This window comes from Marmota monax, unplaced genomic scaffold (genome assembly GCF_021218885.2).
Source record: "Marmota monax isolate L192 unplaced genomic scaffold, Marmota_monax_Labrador192_F-V1.1 WCK01_AAM20220418_F8-fsc00022, whole genome shotgun sequence".
NCBI lineage: Eukaryota > Metazoa > Chordata > Mammalia > Rodentia > Sciuridae > Marmota > Marmota monax.
The window spans coordinates 7,822,377-7,840,231 of NW_026695215.1; the positions used below are offsets into that span (position 1 = coordinate 7,822,377).

At 43.6% G+C, this 17,855-nt stretch overlaps 1 protein-coding gene across 2 annotated transcripts; it reads left to right on the forward strand.

The window, feature by feature from the left end:
* Nucleotides 1-334: 334 nt before the first annotated feature.
* Nucleotides 335-13,262, forward strand: Tm4sf18 (transmembrane 4 L six family member 18). Of its 2 annotated transcripts, none has more exons than XM_046431949.2 (5): nt 335-840; nt 3,572-3,661; nt 7,456-7,514; nt 11,447-11,627; nt 12,539-13,262. In XM_046431949.2, exons 1-5 carry the CDS (start codon nt 664-666, stop codon nt 12,551-12,553), a joined length of 522 nt encoding a protein of 173 aa, XP_046287905.1. In that variant the 5' UTR covers nt 335-663; the 3' UTR covers nt 12,554-13,262. The 2 variants fall into 2 exon arrangements, with proteins under 2 accessions (XP_046287905.1, XP_046287904.1); XM_046431948.2 differs by having other exon boundaries at nt 345-840; nt 7,372-7,514.
* Nucleotides 13,263-17,855: the final 4,593 nt, after the last annotated feature.

Sequence of the window (17,855 nt, forward strand, 5' to 3'; positions counted from 1 at the left end):
TGGACGGGCGCTTTGGGAGGAAGGCGGTGCTGAACTTGGACAGTCAAGTCATCAGTTGGGACACTGGCTTTCCCCATCCCCTGTCCCTTAGTCCCCTTGCACCCCTCTCAGTATGAATGACCCCTAATAATAGCTACAGAAAATCATCAAGAGCCTTGGTGAAAGGGAGAGAGATGAAAAGGGATGAAGAGGCCATGCTGTAACCCAAGCCTCCTGGGTGGTTTCTCTTGAACCTTGTCTCCACTGCTGGATGACATTTGCCAGACTCAATTCCAGCTGCCTCCCCCAACTTCCTTCTCCAGACTTGCTCAGGGTTAAGTCTGCAGTGCTCTAATCCAGGGGAAAATGACTTATTCTCCAAAGCAGTGTCAAACAGCACATTCCTCTGGCACAGGATGAAGACCAGCTCAGCTCCTCAGCCCTTGATCATTGTCTATTGTTCTCCAAATAGTAAACCAGTACTCACAGGGATTGTTCTGGGCTGCAGTTGTACTCCAAGCCCTGGCTCCTCATGAATCTGAAGTGAAGGGCTCTGACCCAGAAAGTGGCAGGTAATTTTTAAAAAAAAGAAAGAAGGAAAGAAAAAGAAAAAGACAGACAGGAAAAAGGACCACCGGCGTATGCAATTCTCTCTTGGACTCTGCGAGCTGTAAGCAGGATACAATGGGGTCTCGGAAGTGCGGGGGCTGCCTGAGCTGCCTGCTAATTCCACTTGCACTTTGGAGCATCATTGTGAACATATTACTGTATTTCCCCAATGGGCAGGTCTCCTACGCAGCCAGCAATAAGCTTACCAACTACGTGTGGTATTTTGAAGGAATCTGTTTCTCGGGTGTCATGGTAAGTGTGATTTTGGAGACTTGAGATTGCAGAATGGGGATCCGTTAGTAAGCATGGCCTTGTACACAGTCAAAGTGATGAAAAGCGTTCTATGAATCTTGACTTTCAGATTTGGAAGGTGGGAGGGGATGGAGGGACTATGAGTCCTTTAAGATTTGGGGCGTAGCTTTGTTTTGGATAAACTTATTCAGCAATGTGGCTTTAGCAATACAGAAAACTAGTCCAAGTAAAGTTTGGGGGACACTGGCCTATAAAAATATTATGCTGAAAAAAATCATGAACCTGGTGTATCAATTTAAGCTACTTAATTTCCAGTGGCATTACTCTTTTCTAGAATGGATTTCCTGTCTGCACGCAGGATTTCTTTAGCCTGGGGGCAGGGGTACTAAAACAGCATGGAAAAATCAGAGACTTGGAGATGCAGACAAACTTTCTTTCAAATCTAGGCTCTGTCATTTGTGTCAGGAGACCTTTGGCAAGATACTTAAAGCCTCCCTGTCCACATTTTCAAAATGTGAATAATGATGTTTACTTCCCAGGGTGATTGTAGGGATTAAATAAAATCAGATAAAGTGCCCTGGACAGAGACTGACATGTAGTATGTAGCCAGTGACTGTCATAATTATAAATATTTATTTAAAAATGGGCCACATTATCAGTAAGGAGTCCAAATCACCTCTCCAATGATGGAGGATGTTCTTAAATAGGAACTCAAAATTATCACTGGAAAGAATCCGTGAATGTTTTCCTGATGGCTTTGTGTTCTTCAAAAATAAATGAGCTGATAGTAATTCATGTTGGCAACTCAGAGGAAAAGACGCTCTTCCTGGTGGTCCCATTCCTGAAAACAATACATTGTGCACTGTAATCTCCTGAGACTTCCAATAACGTGGAAGAAAAGGCATTATATCTATCTGTATTTGGAGGAATTTACTTATTACAACATTTGAATAGCTATTGTTGGAAAGCAGTTTTCATTTACTTTTGATTTCATTTTGGTTTTGCATATTAAATTGGCAGACTTTTAAGTATTAATACCCAATGCTATGGATGTTGCCACATAATGGGTATACAACTAATGTTAGTGGCACTGCCAATAAAAGCAAATCCTTTGGAGAAGAGTTTGGTGCAAAACATCAAGGTCCATGAAAATGCTGTTGTCTCTCAATTTGATAATCCTAAATCTCATCATTCATTCTGAGGAAATAATCCAAAATAAGGAAAGAGTTATATGAACCATGGTTGTTATAGCATTATTTTAAAAAGCATCTTAGCAGAAAAGGGTCTAAATAAATTATGGTACACTCCCTTCATACAGTGATAAAGATTGTAATTATGAAAATATAACAACATCGAAAATGTATATTATTTTATGTTAAGTGAACAAAGATGCAACAAAGTTAGATACATTTGTTATTACAACTATAGAAAACATGGAAATGAAAAAACTCTGGAAATAAATATATGGAAACATGAAGATGGGCGGAATTGTGGGTAATTTTCCTCCATTGCTTGTGAGTCCTCCACCATGTGGTATTAACAAAATAAAGGCAGCCTCTCTTTCAACAGTCAACAGCTAAGCAACAGGACTCTAGGGTCTAAGGCTAATTATGAGTACCAATACTATAATGATACTGGTTACTGTTACTTCAGCTTTATCTTAACATTGTTTCCTCAATAAGTATCTGTAATGAATGGAAAATACACATAAATAAGATTAAACCAGAATCTATAAGAATCTGTAATAATTACATTGTTGGAAGGAGAAAAAATATAGGACTCCTTGACTTGTATTCCAGGTAAGATTAAAAACTGGAAGAAGAACCCATTTTTTTATTTTTCATTTTCTAAGGATTGCTGCAAAATATTATTGTAATGTCATGATTTCCTGCAGTTCTGATTCCTTGTTAAGAGAAGTTTGAGAAATACAGATAAACAGTTAAAGGGACAGACAAAGAAAGGAAAGCTGAAGGTGTTGGACACTGGAGGTGTTGCCAATGGTAGAGTGACAGTGACCTCACCTTAGGATTTAGTGCTCAACAGTGAGATCAAAGGATGGGTGGGGAATTTCCCATAAGCTCTGGTTCATACCTCTCTTAGCCAGAAATTCAGAGTAACAAAATCCACGTCCTTTCCAGAGCTTGAGTCCTTTGCCTAAGATACCAAGAAAAGAAGCAGAAAACATTGAATTATCCCAGCATGTTGGCCTAAAACAGACAAAACACACTGGAAATTTTTGATTGCATGGGAAACTGAGCTTCCTTTAAAGAGATAAAGTTTCAGACTAACCCTTCCCAAGGGCAGTTAGTGGAGAGAGTGGCAGGCTGCAAACTCTGGTGAAGGATTTTCCTTCATCCTCCACAACTGAGGCAGAGAAAATGCAGATTTGCTGCCCAAAGTGGGGTGCTCACGGCTGTACCGCCTAATCCTCCTTATCCATTAGCTTTGACTATTGCAAACCTTGAGAGTAATAGCCAGTATTGATCAATCACTATGAATCCAGCACTGAACTCAAAGCGCTATATAGTGCCTGATAATAACTCAGCAGGGTGAGTTCTGAACCCTACATTTTAGAGAATGACTCTCAAGTTCACACAGCTAGAAAGCAGCTGAGCTGGGATTTGAACCCAAGTCCACCTGACTCCAGACTCAGTGCTTCGAATCCAGGTCCTCTGCTCAGAACCAGTGTCAAATGAGTGTCCATTTCTGACATTTTCTCCTCCTCCCACAGATGCTGATGGTAGCTGTGGTTCTTCTTGTCCTGGACAATGAGAGCCGCTATAAGTGTTGCCAGAGTGAAAACTGCACCAAAAAATACATGGTAAGAGCAGCAGCTCAGGGGATGGGGGGTGGGTGGGTTCCAGCTTCCTTTCCTGTCAATCCATAGCATACTGACGTCATCTCACACTCTTGGTCCTTGGTTCAGACTGAGAGTACTCGAGATGTCTTCCACTTCGCTTACCTATTTCCTCTGCCTTTGTTCTGATGGTACTTTTCTAGAATCCCAGAATTGAAAGGCACATGGAATTAGGAAAGAGCACTATTTTTTCCTCACTGGGTTTCCAGGAGTCTATTTTTTTCCATGCCAACTTCATTGAGGACCAAGTTACATATGATAAATGGCATCCATCGAAAGTGCAGCATTCTATGAGTTGGGGCTATTGGATGCACCTTGAAGCTATTGCAATAATAACATATGGAACATTTCCATTAACCCCCCAAAAGTAACCTTTGATCTACTCTGTCATTATAGATTGGTTAGTATCTTATATAAAAATGAATCTTATCGTATTTTTCTTTTTATATGATTTCTCTTATTGACTTAATGATTTGTATATTCATCCATGTTGCTGGGTTTAAAACTTTAAAAATAATTAAAATAGAATCAGAGAGAATAGTTCCACCCAGTCTCCTAAGCCCAAGCTCATCAGGCACACCTGGGCTCTGGCTTCCCCACCATCTCCTCTTCCTCTCCTTCCTAAAATCACATTTACAGACAATTTCTAGTTCTTTCACATTTGCCCAGTGGGTAGATTGTCGTGGCTGCTGTCTTACAGAGGAGGCACCTGTGGGTCCAAGTGAACTTGGTGTTGGTTGACTAGGAGGAGCCTGATCAGACTCTCCTGGGCACTCTGCAGCAGAGGCTCCCATTGCGACCACCCGGAACATGCAAAAAACCTAGTACCTGAATTCCACCCCCGCCCCACCCCAGGTCTCTCATTTAGTTGGTTTGAGATACAACATAGGTGTGATTTCTTTAAAAATCTCCCCAGCAGATTTGGATTTATAGCCAAGATGGTTTGGCCAAATTTCTTGGCCTTTGGAAAATTAATTACTTAATTTAGCACTATGTTCCTGAGGGGTGTGTGTGTGTGTGTGTGTGTGTGTTCTCAACCAATACACTTAGACATCTCTGTCCCATAGCTACTTATATTACAATTACAGAAGAGCTTTCAGAATTGTTTGGGTGAAGCAATAGATTGAGGTAAACGCGTAAGCCATGCTAGTCAAGGAAATTCTAGGAAACAAATGTATGTATCATTAAGTACAGAACCAAAATCAACATGTCCAATTTATGTTGACTTCCAATTAGCATCTCCAGCACAAAAGGCTGCTAGGAATAGTCTGATGTTATAGCCAGTGACATAATTTTGAACAAAGGATTGCAACTTGGCATCATTTTTATTCCTAAAGTTGCAGGTGTGTCCTCCGCCTTCTGGTCTCAGCTTCTAGATTTATCTGCATGTCACTGCCTTCCTGTCTTCCTCTCCCCTTCCAATCAACATTTCTGAAATAAATTAGTTTTTCTCCCAAACCAAACTATACTTCTTGGCATCCTTGTTTTTTTCCCCTTTTCATCTAAATTTCAACTCTGGATTTTTTTTTTTAATAATTCCATCTCCTGTCTCATTTCTCCCTAATGTGTTTTTCTCCAGTGACTGTCTGTCACCTCAACTCCAAGTCATTTCCAGCGGGGCCCTCACCTGTGGGCTCTTCACTTCCAGCTCTGTGCCTCCACTGCCAGAGCATGCCTCCAGAAGCACATTGGGTCACGTTATTTCCTTGCTCAAAAATCAGTTCCAAGATTTGTTAGAAAAACAGCCTATTCAAAGTCTGGGGCTGGCTAAATTCCAAATGAACCTGGGGCACCAGGAAACAAGGAATTGTTCAAGAATGATAGGAGTAGGCCAAGGAATTGACCCAAAGGGGGTTCCTGTGGCCAAATTTGGACCCTCTGGGCATCTGAGAAAGTAGTAGCAGCTATGGATTATTGCACATTGGATTATAAAATCAATGAGTCCACAATAATATTGAAAGAGAGAAGCAGAGGAGAGAGAAATGGGAAATGGAAGTCCTTCTGGGTAAGAAAGGGTCACCTAAAATTCAGAGAAATGATAGAATCAATAAAGCAGTTCATTGCAATACCCTGTGTGTTCACTGGTGACCATTGAGGTCATCAGTGGATGCCAGGTCTATCACTTGAAATGTTAGGAAACAGACTTTGACCCTGTCTCAAAGGGCTCCCTCACCAGTTATTTACTAATTTCAAAATGGAAAATGTACCTATAGGAGAGAGGTCCAAGGGGCACCTTTAGCCAAGGGAACATGCTCAGCTTCAGAGTAGGAGAGGCTCACAGTGCACCTCACCACTCCGGTGTTCCTGCCTAGACGTCTGCACCCAAACGTGAAGAAATAGGCAGGAAATCCCAGAATATGGGACCTTCACAAGATGACTGGTAGAATTCTTCATAAAATCTGATACTATGAGAAACAAAGTCAGACTAGTGTAGAGAGACATAACCTTGCACATAAACCTTCATTGGATCCATTAAAAAGAGTTCCAAAATAATGGAAGGCTTTTAACCTTAGGAAAGATGATGCTGTGTATTTAGGGGTGAAAGATCATAACGTCTGCAGACCCACTTTCAAATGGTTCAACAAAACAATAGTGTGTGTGGGTACGAACATATGTGTACACACATGTGCAAAGACACATGCACACAGAGCAAGGGCACAGCATGGGAAGATGTTTGTGATGGGTGAGTTTAGATAAAGAGTACAGAGGGCTTTGTGGTTTTATGTTTTCAACTTTTGCTGTGGATGTAAACATTTTTTAATAAAATGTTGGAGCAGGGCATGCCCCTGCCAAGGATGAAGAGGTCCAGACTCCTTGATCTGGTATGCAAGCAATCTCTAGCCTAGATCCATGCTGCTTCCCAAGTTCCTTGGGGGTTGAATAGGGTCTGTGGAGCCTGTCTCCCCAACATTAACCCCAGGTCCATCTGGTCTTCAGAGCTGCTCCCTCGAGCCTCTGAATGAGCCCTTCTCAGGTCAGAGCAGCACTACCCACTCTCTCACATCTGCCTGTGCCGTTGCTCCTGCTCCCCACACAGAGAAGCCCTTCAGGTCCTTTCCATTCTGTGTGAACTTGAACATGAACACCTAGCAAACACCTCTAACCCCCGTTACATTCTTACATGTGAAGATTTTAAAACACCATCTTCACAAGGGAACCAGAAGTCAGAGCTTATTCTTAGAGAAGCTGCCCTACCTAGAAAATAACAGGTCCAACAAATAGCTACAGGCTGATGGATCACGCCCCTTCACCATGATTCTATAAAAGGTCATCATTATTTTGATGGCAGACTTCCAGAAAAATAGAAGAAATTTAGTAAATGATCTGATACCCTCTGAATGATAACCAAAAAAATCATTTGGAAATGTATTTTATGATCAGACAGGTTTGGATCAAATTTTTCCATTTTTTTTTTAATTGTAGTCATAGATAGACCAAGTGTCTTTATTTTCATGTGGTGCTGAGGATCAAACCCAGAGCCTCACACATGAGAGGCAAGTGCTCTGCCACTGAGCTACCGCCCCAGCACCAAATTTTCCCATTTTTATATGGCATTTGGAATTACATGGGCTACCTTGGGTTCAGACAAGCAGGGGCGGGTCCCAAAGGGTACTGTGAATAAAGGGCCTCCTTGTTTTGCTCATTCTCTAAATCTTCTTCTGTATCTTATTTAGACCATGTTGTCGATTATCTTTTCTGCTCTGGGAATTGCTTTCTCTGGATACAGCCTGGTCATATCTGCTCTGGGTCTCCTCCAGGGCCCATACTGCCGCACCCTCGATGGCTGGGAATATGCCTTCGAAGACACCTCAGGACGGTAAGGACTCATTCCCCAAACCAAGGAGCTCAGAAAATCAGAAACTCTGTCCTCATGCTCAGTTCCATCGTCCACGATTGCCCTGGGGTTCCACATGGACACACACCTTTGGTAATCTTCTCTGGTTTCTGAATGTGATATGTACTCAATATTTTGAGGCAAGCCATCATTGAAAGTTACGTTTTTCCCATAGTTCAGATTAAAACCTCGTGATTATCTGGCAACTAACGGAGCTGGGATCTGTCGGGTTTCAGTGACTCAGTCTTCTTTTGTAGCCAGTTTGGACATGGTCTGCTGCAGTGGCAGGATAGGAATCGTGGTGCCCTTGGAGAGTGCCACTCTGAGCTATAGCAGCAGGGGACATGGAGATAGAACCAGGCTGGACGAGCAGAGAGGTGCAGTCAGATCCAGGATCACAACTCGGGACAGGAGGCTGTGGAGGCATCCAGAGGCTTCCCCAGCCGGTGATGAAGAAAGATCCAGAGAGATGCCCTTGCTCAGAAGGCTGGTGGCTTGAGCACCCCCACCCTGTATCTCAGAATGCCTGCACTGGCCTTGCGCTGGCCTTACTCAGCTACCTGCAGACATAGCTCGGGAGGAAGCAGAGCCCAGAAAGGGATGCAGGAGAAGCCCAGTGCATCTCCTTGTCTTTATCCTGTGCTCAGAATAGAATGGAATACAGTGGGGAGCATATACCGTTCCCTGGGGAGGCTGCATTTTCTTCCCCAGGCCCTATAACTGGCTCCACTATCTGTTCCAGGGCTTTGTCTGTGTGAGGTCTCACATGCAACCTGGGCCTGCATGGCACTGCTGACCTCTTTTAGTAGACAGGGCTCTCCTCAGGTCAGGAGAACACAGACAATAACCTCAGGCCTTCTAGTGCATTGGAGGTGACACTCCTGTGGTACTGAAGGGGCTCAGGAAAGAAGATCTCAACATAGAAATTCCCGAGTGGACAAAGACCTTTTTTATACCAACTTTTTCCTACCCCCAAACCAAAGCCACTTTCCCTTCCACAAGTCTCTCCGTCACTTTGTTCAGACACCTTGAATGTTGGTCTTCACCTGACTCTGACTACATAAAAGTGTTTAGAGGAGAAAAATTGTTTGCAGACCATGCAGGAAAGCTAAGTCTCTGGTCTCCTAGAGAAGTTTCCAAGGTTTAGTAAATGCAGGGTAGAGAAAGGATTAATATCAAAATGATGAATATTAGTATTTCATTTATGCAGCAAATATTTATTGAGCATCTATTATGTTTAGAACTTGGGATGAGTGTTAGAGAATCACAGCTAAATTACAGAGGTTCCCTCCCTTCTAGAATTCACAGACCTGACAAAAGAGTCTACTGAGATGGAAGCCTTAGGGTAAAGTTTGCCCTTGAAGCACACAGGTCTTTGATGCTTATAGGTTTGGACTTAAGTCTCCAAACCCCTCTTTCTATGCTGTATGATATTAGACAAATATATGGCTGTCTCTGAGCCTCTTAAGTTGGGGAAAATAATCATATCCACCTTTTAGAGCTGAGAATTATAATGGATGTGATGCACAAATAAGATGTAATAAATGCTCATGGTGTGACAGGTTTTATTTATTTTTTTATTTTTATTTTTTGGGGGGTGTACCAGGATTGAACTCAGGGGCACCTGACCACTGAGTCACATCCCGAGCCCTATTTTGTATTTAATTTAGAGACAGGATCTCACGGAGTTGCTTAGCGCCTTTCTTTTGCTGAGGCTGGCTTTGAACTCATGATCCTCCTGCCTCAGCCTCCTGAGCTGCTGGTATTACAAGCGTGCACCACCGTGCCCAGCTCCAAGATTTAATATTATTAATATAGTTACTCTGCAGACTCCTTTATGTCCCTTGAATTCCCCATCTGCCAGCTAGCTAGCAGTTCCAGCCACTATAAAATGACTAGTGAGGATCCTGAATCAGTTTTCAATCAACAAACATTTGTTAATCTGTTCGTGACACTGGGAACTGCCTTAGGTCTAGACCTGGCTGTTCAGAGAATCAGGGCCCTTAGACGGCAGTCTGGTTAGGAAATGGAAGCAGATTCAGACACAGATGCAGACATAGATTTATAGAATGAACATCTAGGTGGAGTTCCCATACCTAAAGTCAATTCTGAGACAGCTTCTCTATTTTCCCCCACCCTGTTGCTGCAATTTATAAGAGGAATAAACCTTACCATAGCCTGGGTGAGAGAGACCCTCTTCTGACTGGGTTTTAAGTGCTGAATGATCTGTGCACAACGTGCAAGGGGAAGTCTAGAGAAGGGATCAGGAGGGACCCGCCTCCCTCATGGCTGGCTGAGAGGGAGCTGGGCTGTGACAGGGAATGGGATGGGTCAAGGGCAAGGGTTGCAGAAAATCACATCTGTATTATGCCTTACAGGTTCCAAAACATTTCTACACACGTCTCACCAAATATTCACAATCATGCACTATTTTTTTTAAAGATAGAGAAAGAGAAGAGAGAGAGAGAATTTTTTAATATTTATTTTTCAGTTTTCGGTGGACACAACATCTTTACTTTATTTTTATGTGGTGCTGAGGATCGAACCCAGCACCCTGCGCATGCCAAGCGAGCGCGCTACCACTTGAGCCACATCCCCAGCCCCAATCATGGGCTATTTTAACCCATCATCCAGATAAGACTCTGGTGGTCAGAGGGGTAAAGTCCCTTCCCAGGGCCCTGCAATCCCAGGTGCCGACTCTTTATGGCTGGGGATGAGGACCCTTAGCAATATCGAGAAATTCTCAGAGTGCTTCTGAGTTTCCAGAGCATAGGAGAGAAGGAAATAAAGGAAGAGGAAAGAGTTCAGAGGAAGGAGTAGGAGAGGAATGGAGCACAGAGGAAGAAAAACAGAGGAGAGGTCAAGGTGGGGTGCATGGTCACCAGAGTAGGAATCCACCCCTTCCCACCCCTGACCCTGGTGCCCACAGCCTCAAGGCCGGGACATGGGCTGCCGGCTACAGCTCTGAGAAAAGCCACCCTGCCAAGCATTTTGCCCCTGTGAATGTGACAATTATTTTTGTCGGGGCAGGTTTTGGGGAGCCCAGTTCTCCATTTCAGTGTTGCTGAACATACAGTCTGGCCCTTAGAAGTTCCCACGACCATGAGAGAGCCAGGGTGAGCCTGCCAACTGGGTTGGTCCAAAGTAGCTTCTGGTTTGTCCTGGGAGTGGTTTGATCTCATATCCTTGTGCTAAACTGGATGCATTGAAATGTGGGCCGTTGTGCTCCCATCCCATAATCTGAGTCTCCTTCAGCTGGGACAGCAATGTTGCAAAAAAAAAAAAAAAAAAGAGGTTCTTTATGGGGACCAGAGTTGAGAACAGCAGCATCACCCTGGGAGACTTAGAACTGGAACTCGGTTCCTCCGGACCTGCCGAGCCAGCGCAGTGGAGTGGGGCCTGCATGCTGGGTTCTCACGGGCCTTCCTGTCATCCCGATGCTGGCTCACGTGGTTGCCTTTATTGAAAGGGCTTGGACAGTGTCAAGGAATTTCTAGCGCAATTTTTGTCCTTTTGCCATAAATGTGATTTTATGTCCAGAACAAGTCTCCATCCCTGACTGACTTCTCAACTCCCCTTCTTGGAATCTGCAACCTTCTGCTGCCTTCCGCTGTGGTTGACCTGTCTGGGGTTTGTCTTACCTCCTGATCAACTGAGAGTGCCTCCCAGGCAGACACCATGTTTAAACTAAGGGTCTAACTCAGTAACTAAGCATACAGTGTTCAATAGATGCACCTGAATGACTTTTCAAATATATTAATTCATATTACTACACGCTAATATGATGTTATAGTTGTTACAGTTTAATGATAAGGTACTAACTTCCCAAACATATGAGTGGCTGTAATTTCAGCCTTGGATCCAATGTAAGCCCAAGCCCAGGCTCTGGTTGGCCATTCCCTCCTCTCTCTCAGTTTTCTGACAGATTCCAGCATGTGGAGCCAGTGTCTGGAGCCCACGCACGTGGTGGAGTGGAACATGATTTTGTTTTCCATCCTCATAGCCCTGAGTGGGCTTCAGGTGATCGTCTGCCTCGTCAGAATCTCCATTCAGCTTTCCAAGATCCTGTGCGGCACCTACTCCGTCATCATCCAGGTAGTGCTGGCCGCCAGCCTTTTCCCCTTTATCCTGGGGGAAGGTCTCTGCAATCCCTCATTTACCCCCATTTCTACTGCCCTTATTTTTCCTCAAACTCTAAAATCTCAATTTTTTTTTCTGATATTCCAGTCATTTGTTGACTGGCCTCAATGGAATGAATTAAGTCAACAACTGTCAAATCGATGCACTATATTGTATGGTCAAAATAGCCTAAGAGTTTTGAATGAGTGCATTTCATTTCTCTATGTAGAGATAACCAAAAGCATGATGATATTTTACTGTTATTAAGAATTGTCATGCTTATGAGATAATGGAAGGCTCAGGACTTTATCTCACTATTGTTATATTCAAGTAATAATACTTCTTTATACTGAGGACACTAACAAGTGGTTTGAGAAGAGGGGAAATGTCTCATCCTATTGAAACTATTCAACTTCATCTGCTAAAATACTGATAATTTACTTATGGTAAACTACTAAACCTATTCAACAAGTCAAGAGTGAAGAGAAATCTTGAACAAGGAATCTCACATTTTAACAACATATAATGTCAACATCTCTCTGGAGCAGTTTCAAATAGATAGTTTCAAATAGTGGGGGTGGGGGCTACTGGGGATTGAATTCAGGGGCACTCTACCACTGAGCCATATCCCCAGCCCTATTTTGTATTTTATTTAGAGACAGGATCTCACCGAGTTGCTCAGCACTTCGCTTTTGCTGAACCTGGCTTTGAACACACGATCCTCCTACCTCAGCCTCCTGAGATGTTGAGATTACAGACATGCACCACCATGCCCAGCTCCTATCATGTTTTGAATATGCTAAATGTTTAAGTTGCTACCTGGATGATGGGTTATTAATCAAGACAATTTATAACTTGACTCACTTTGGTTTTTTTCTTTTCCATAGCCTGGAATCATCTGAATATGGACAAGAATGTTTTTATTGTCAAGATATAGCTGTCAACCTAAGCCTCAGGCCCACTGAGTACTTTGAGGGTGACCCTGGATGAGGGCATTTCCTACATTTGGTGTTCATCATGCCCATTTGTGAAATTTACAGTCCTCACTGGAAGTGCCAATCGGGCCACCTTTTCATTGAGAATTTTTTTCGAACTAATGTGTCAGGAACTTCACAAGTATATGTAGTTATACCCTTCAATCAAATAAGTCCATTTCCAAGAATCTGTACTATGAAAACAAGTAAGAATATAAGAGAAAATTCTTTGCAAATGTGTATTACAACATGGTCTAATATTCTGGAAAATAGGAAATCCTCCAAAAATCTAACTTTGGGGGAAGAATTAAAGAGTGGTACATTAAATGTAAAATTATATGATAATTATGAATGATGTTTTAGAGGTTAGGAATAATGCTACATAAAAAAAGGTTACAAATTTCTGTTTACAGCATTAGCATAACTATTTAAAACAAACCACCAAATAATCAAAGTTTAGGATAAAAACTAAATCTAGTAAGAAACAACAAAATATCAACTGTGATTGATTTGGGTCATAGATGATCTATCTTCCTACTTTTCTATACTTTTTTAAAGTTGTGTTTATTAAATATGTTTTACTATAAATGTTTTTTAAAACTCATATTTTTACTATTAAAATTTTCTATTTTTTCAACCCTTAAAAGTACATGCTTTCTTCAAGTGTTTTTCAACAATTAATATTCATAAAAATCATGAAATAGCACTTCAACTTTCAATGAGGAAAATAGTGACCTAGATAACCCAAGAAGTTTTATATAAACGCATATCTTGATCTTCTCTCACTCCTGGTGGTGGGGATGCTGGACTAGAATAGTAGCACTGAAATAAATGAGCAGCTGGGGACCTTCCCACCTGGGCAATGGAGAATCTATGGATCAGTAGATGCCTGTGTCCTGGGAATTACCACTGACCTGTATTGCTAAAGTCAAAAGCATTTAAGGTAGAACATTTACAAACCTTCCATCTGCACACACCATGACACCAGCCATGTCTTATATTTTCCCATCGTCTGTGGGGCCTAGCATAGAGTGGGCCTGCAGGCCCTCCACGTCAACATGCACGCCAGGCCCTTCTCCCTTATCTCTCTGCTGGGCACCGTCTCCATCACAAACCTGCTGGGCTTCAGCACTCTGCCATTCCCCATTGCTATCCTCCATGCACACAGTCAACACCTGCTCTGAGACACACACACACATACACACACACACACAAACTTGCATACTTTTCTCAGAAAAGAGTATTTGGTACACGAATGTGGTCTATGGCATAGTGAGGAAAAATGTATTTTGGAGACAGATTGCTCAGGTTGAAGTCTGGGCTCTGCCTTATTAGCTGTGGGACTAATAAGTTTACTTAGCCTCTCTGTGCCTCGAAACAGGAATAATCATCATTTTATTGTGAAGATTAAGTGGGTTAGTACATGTAACACCGTTAGAAATGGGGTAACTTAAATCAGAACTTAGGTCTACTTGGAGCCCAAGATCTGGGATGCCGAGACTTGGAAGTACTACAAAAGCAACCAAAGAAAAGGGCAGAGGAAGGAAATAGGGCCACAGAGGTGACATGGCATCCAAATGTGGGAGAGAAAGGAGGAGAAGGTAAGAGGCAGGCAATACTAGGTTAGACTCCCAAATCCAGAGTATAAGGAAGACCATTAGAACAAGAAGCTCAACTTTCCTTATGTCACCAGCTGAGACTATGAGCTTAGTGGCCAGGTCCTCAGGTTCCTGGAAGTCCTGCCTGTGGCCTGTGCACTTCCATCCCTGGGAAGCTGGGGGTTGGAGAGGGGCGGGTATTCAAGGTCATGTTAGGAAAGACACTGGCCAGTGCTTCCTGCTGTGGGAGATGGTGTCAAAATCAGTCCTGAAGGAGCTACAGCATCTGTCAGGAGTGGAGATGCAGCCAGGTAGCTGGGCAGGCCGGCAGGACATATAGAACCAGACACAACAACTTTTTACTTAGAAAGAGCGTTGGATTTGGTGCCAGGCCACTTGGATCAGAAATAACACAGTGCCTGGTCCAAAGAACTTAACCAAATCAGACAAAATGCTTTTTAAGGACTGAGATAAAAACAGATACACATAGGTCCCTATAATTTCATGCCTGCCTAAAATGACACTGAATTTATAATAGTTTTGTTTGTTTGTTTTGTATCAGGGATTGAACCCAAGGGTGCTTAACCACTGTCCCACATCTCCAGGCCTTTTTATGTTTTATTTAGAGACAGGGTCTCGATAAGTTGCTTAGGACCCTGTGAAATTGCTGAGGCTGGCTTTGAACTCAGGATCCTCCTATCTCAGCCTCCTGAGCCATTGGGATTCTAGGCATGCGCCACCACTCCCAGCCTAATCCAGTTTTTTTAAAGACACAAGACCACAAATGTGGAGAGGTGAGGGGAAAAGATAACCACAATAAAATTGTAGAAGCTGAGAGGTATCTGAGTAACCAACCCAAGAATCACGGCAAGCTCGAGCTGTCCACGGAACACTGAGAACCAACCTGGTTTATATATTAGAAACCTCAAAAGGAGACCAGAGATGATACCCGTGTTGAGAATAAATCAGGATCCGGGTCCCCGTTGCCCTTGTGTTGAAGATTGAACACCCAAGAAACACCAAGGCAACCTCAGAAAAGAAGTTTTATTTAAAGGATAGAACAGACACAGACTTTACCCAGGGCGAGGGGATCCAGAGCTGGTTTTATTTCATTTCAGATTTCCTTTTTCCTCATGCGCCCTCCTCCTCTTATCTTGCCTATGTGACTAGTTCCTCTCCTCCCAGAGAGGAACTGCTCAGAAGGGTAGGGACCGTGGGGGAGGTGGGGCAGGGAGGCACTCATTAACAATCCCTTGCTGTGAGGAACAGCTCCCTGGAGGCAGGTCACCTTGGCAACAGGTTGGAGGAGGGGGAAGTGCTCTGGAGGTATCAGCATTTTATTTCCTTTTGAACTCCATCTTCCTGGCCCAATTATCCATTGCCTACACTGTCCTTTTACCCCGACCTTAAAAAGACTCCCAAATGGACCACTGGACCAAGAAGGATTTTGTGAGTCCCATTTCTCTTCTCTCTATGCCACTAGGAAGTGGCAGGTATCTGAAATTTTATTCTTTGGAAAAGTAAAAACAGAGGGTCCCAGAGTTGGAGAAAACTAGACACAGTTACTGCACCCAGAGACCAAATGACTGCATGGCCCAAATACTGGATGCTGGGACACTCCTCCCTGTGAGCCCTCTTATCCCACACAGATCTCGGAAAGTTGGTGGCCATCCAGCCTATCACTTCCCTACACAGACTCTCTAGGGAGTCTGGCCAGGAGGAAAAGCTCACTGGCTGTGCTAGGCAGAATAACACCCCCACCCACCACTGCCCCAATGCCATGTCCTAATCTCTGGAACCCGCAAGTATGTTACCTAGAAAAGCGCTTAGCAGAAGTGATTAAGTTGAGGAGTTTTGAATGATGAGATGGCCCTGCTGGGTTGCCAGGTAAGCCTCACACATCACCAGCATCCTCAAAAAGGGACAAGAGTGTTAGGCACAGAGAGATATGATGCAAGAACCCAGAGAGCAGAAAGTCTTGCTGGCTTTGGACATGGGGTAAGGGGCACAAACAAGGAACACAGTGGACACCAGAACCTGGGAGGACAAGGAGCAACTTCTCCCTGGAAGGAGCCCTGGCCAGCCAGCACTTTCAGGCCTGGGAAGCTGACTTTGGATGTAAGATAATTTGCGCTGTGTTTTGTCTCTAAGTTTGTGGGGGTTGTCGTAGCGCAATAAGAAGCTAATATTCTCATGTTTTAAATAAGCAAATACTTGATAGGAGATTTAAAAAATAAGGTCAAGGACTCCCTCAGAGACCAGAGCAAAAAGAATAAGAAATCTTTAAAACTGGACCAAAAGTCAAAGAAAATTAGAGAACTAGCCAAATAGTCCAACGTCAAATACCAGAAATTTCTAGAAGGAGCAGAGAATCAGAGGGCACAATCATTGCTTTAAAATCCTGGCATAGTGTAGCTAATAAAAAAAATAAAATTAAAATTAAAAAAATAATAATAAATAAATAAATAAAATAAAATCCTGGCATAAAAGAGAATATTCTACAGGCTTCCAGGAACAAAAAGAATAGGTCACCCAGAAAATAGAGGGACTCACTTAGCTTCAGGCTTCTGATGGGCTAAACTGGACCAACCAGGGAGCGGCACCTTCAGAATTCTAAAGGAAATTGTCTTCCTGATGCTTGACATTTTCCAATGAGCAAGTTTCCCAAAAAAATCCCCTTTACCAAGAAGCCACTGGAGAATGCACTCCTTCCAAATGAGAGAATTTGTCTTCCTCCAAAAAGAGGGAGAAATGGGATTCAGGAAAGAGGAGGTAGGTGAGGGAATCCCCAGGGAGAAGGAAAGGGTGTCCCAGGATGGCAGCTGTTCACCAGGGACAGAGTCCACTGGAGGGAGCCTGTGACTTAGAGACCGAGACCTGCAGGCCAAGCACAGTCACTGCCCTGGAGCCCTGCTGCCAGCACCGCCCTTTAGACTTCTAGACAATACACCTGGGCAAGGTTCTTATCTTCCGTGGCTGGACTTAAGCATCCTGATGTTGCTCCCGCCTTCCCCTCTACTTCCCCCCTGTTGGGTCAGCTGAGGACATCCCTTCCACGCCACAGCAAGGCTTCTCCACTGGGAGCTTAGAAGCAAGAGGGACAGAGAGGCTGACTGCTGTGCCCTGGGTTTATCCCGAGAAAGACTCTTGAACCTCAGGGCTGATACAGACTGACCTTGAGGCAGCTCCCTCATCTTCTCCCAGGAAGCCTCTTCCCACCTTGGCAGAGCTGCCTTTTCTCACTTGGATGGGCTTACGCTTGCTGTTCTTGTTTTCTTCAAAAGTAAATAATATATTGCTTAGGGTGAGAAACACAAGGTAGAATGGGAGGGGAAGGAATCAGGCCGTGGGAGCTGCGTAAGCTTCTCTGGAATGGAAGCTACAGTCTCCTCTGCAGACCCCAGACACACAACCCTACAGAATAGACGCCTTGGGCTGTCTTGGTCTCTGGGCCCCTGATGAAGCCATTCCTGAAGGATCTAGGGAAAAGGGACCCTAGAAATGAAGAGCCTAGGACATGAGTGGGACCCAGGAGCTTCCACATCAGGGAAGGATGGGGCTGGCCAAGTCCTGCAGTCTAGGAAGCCATGGTTCTGCAGGTGGGAATCTCCATTAAGTGCAGATACTTCCCC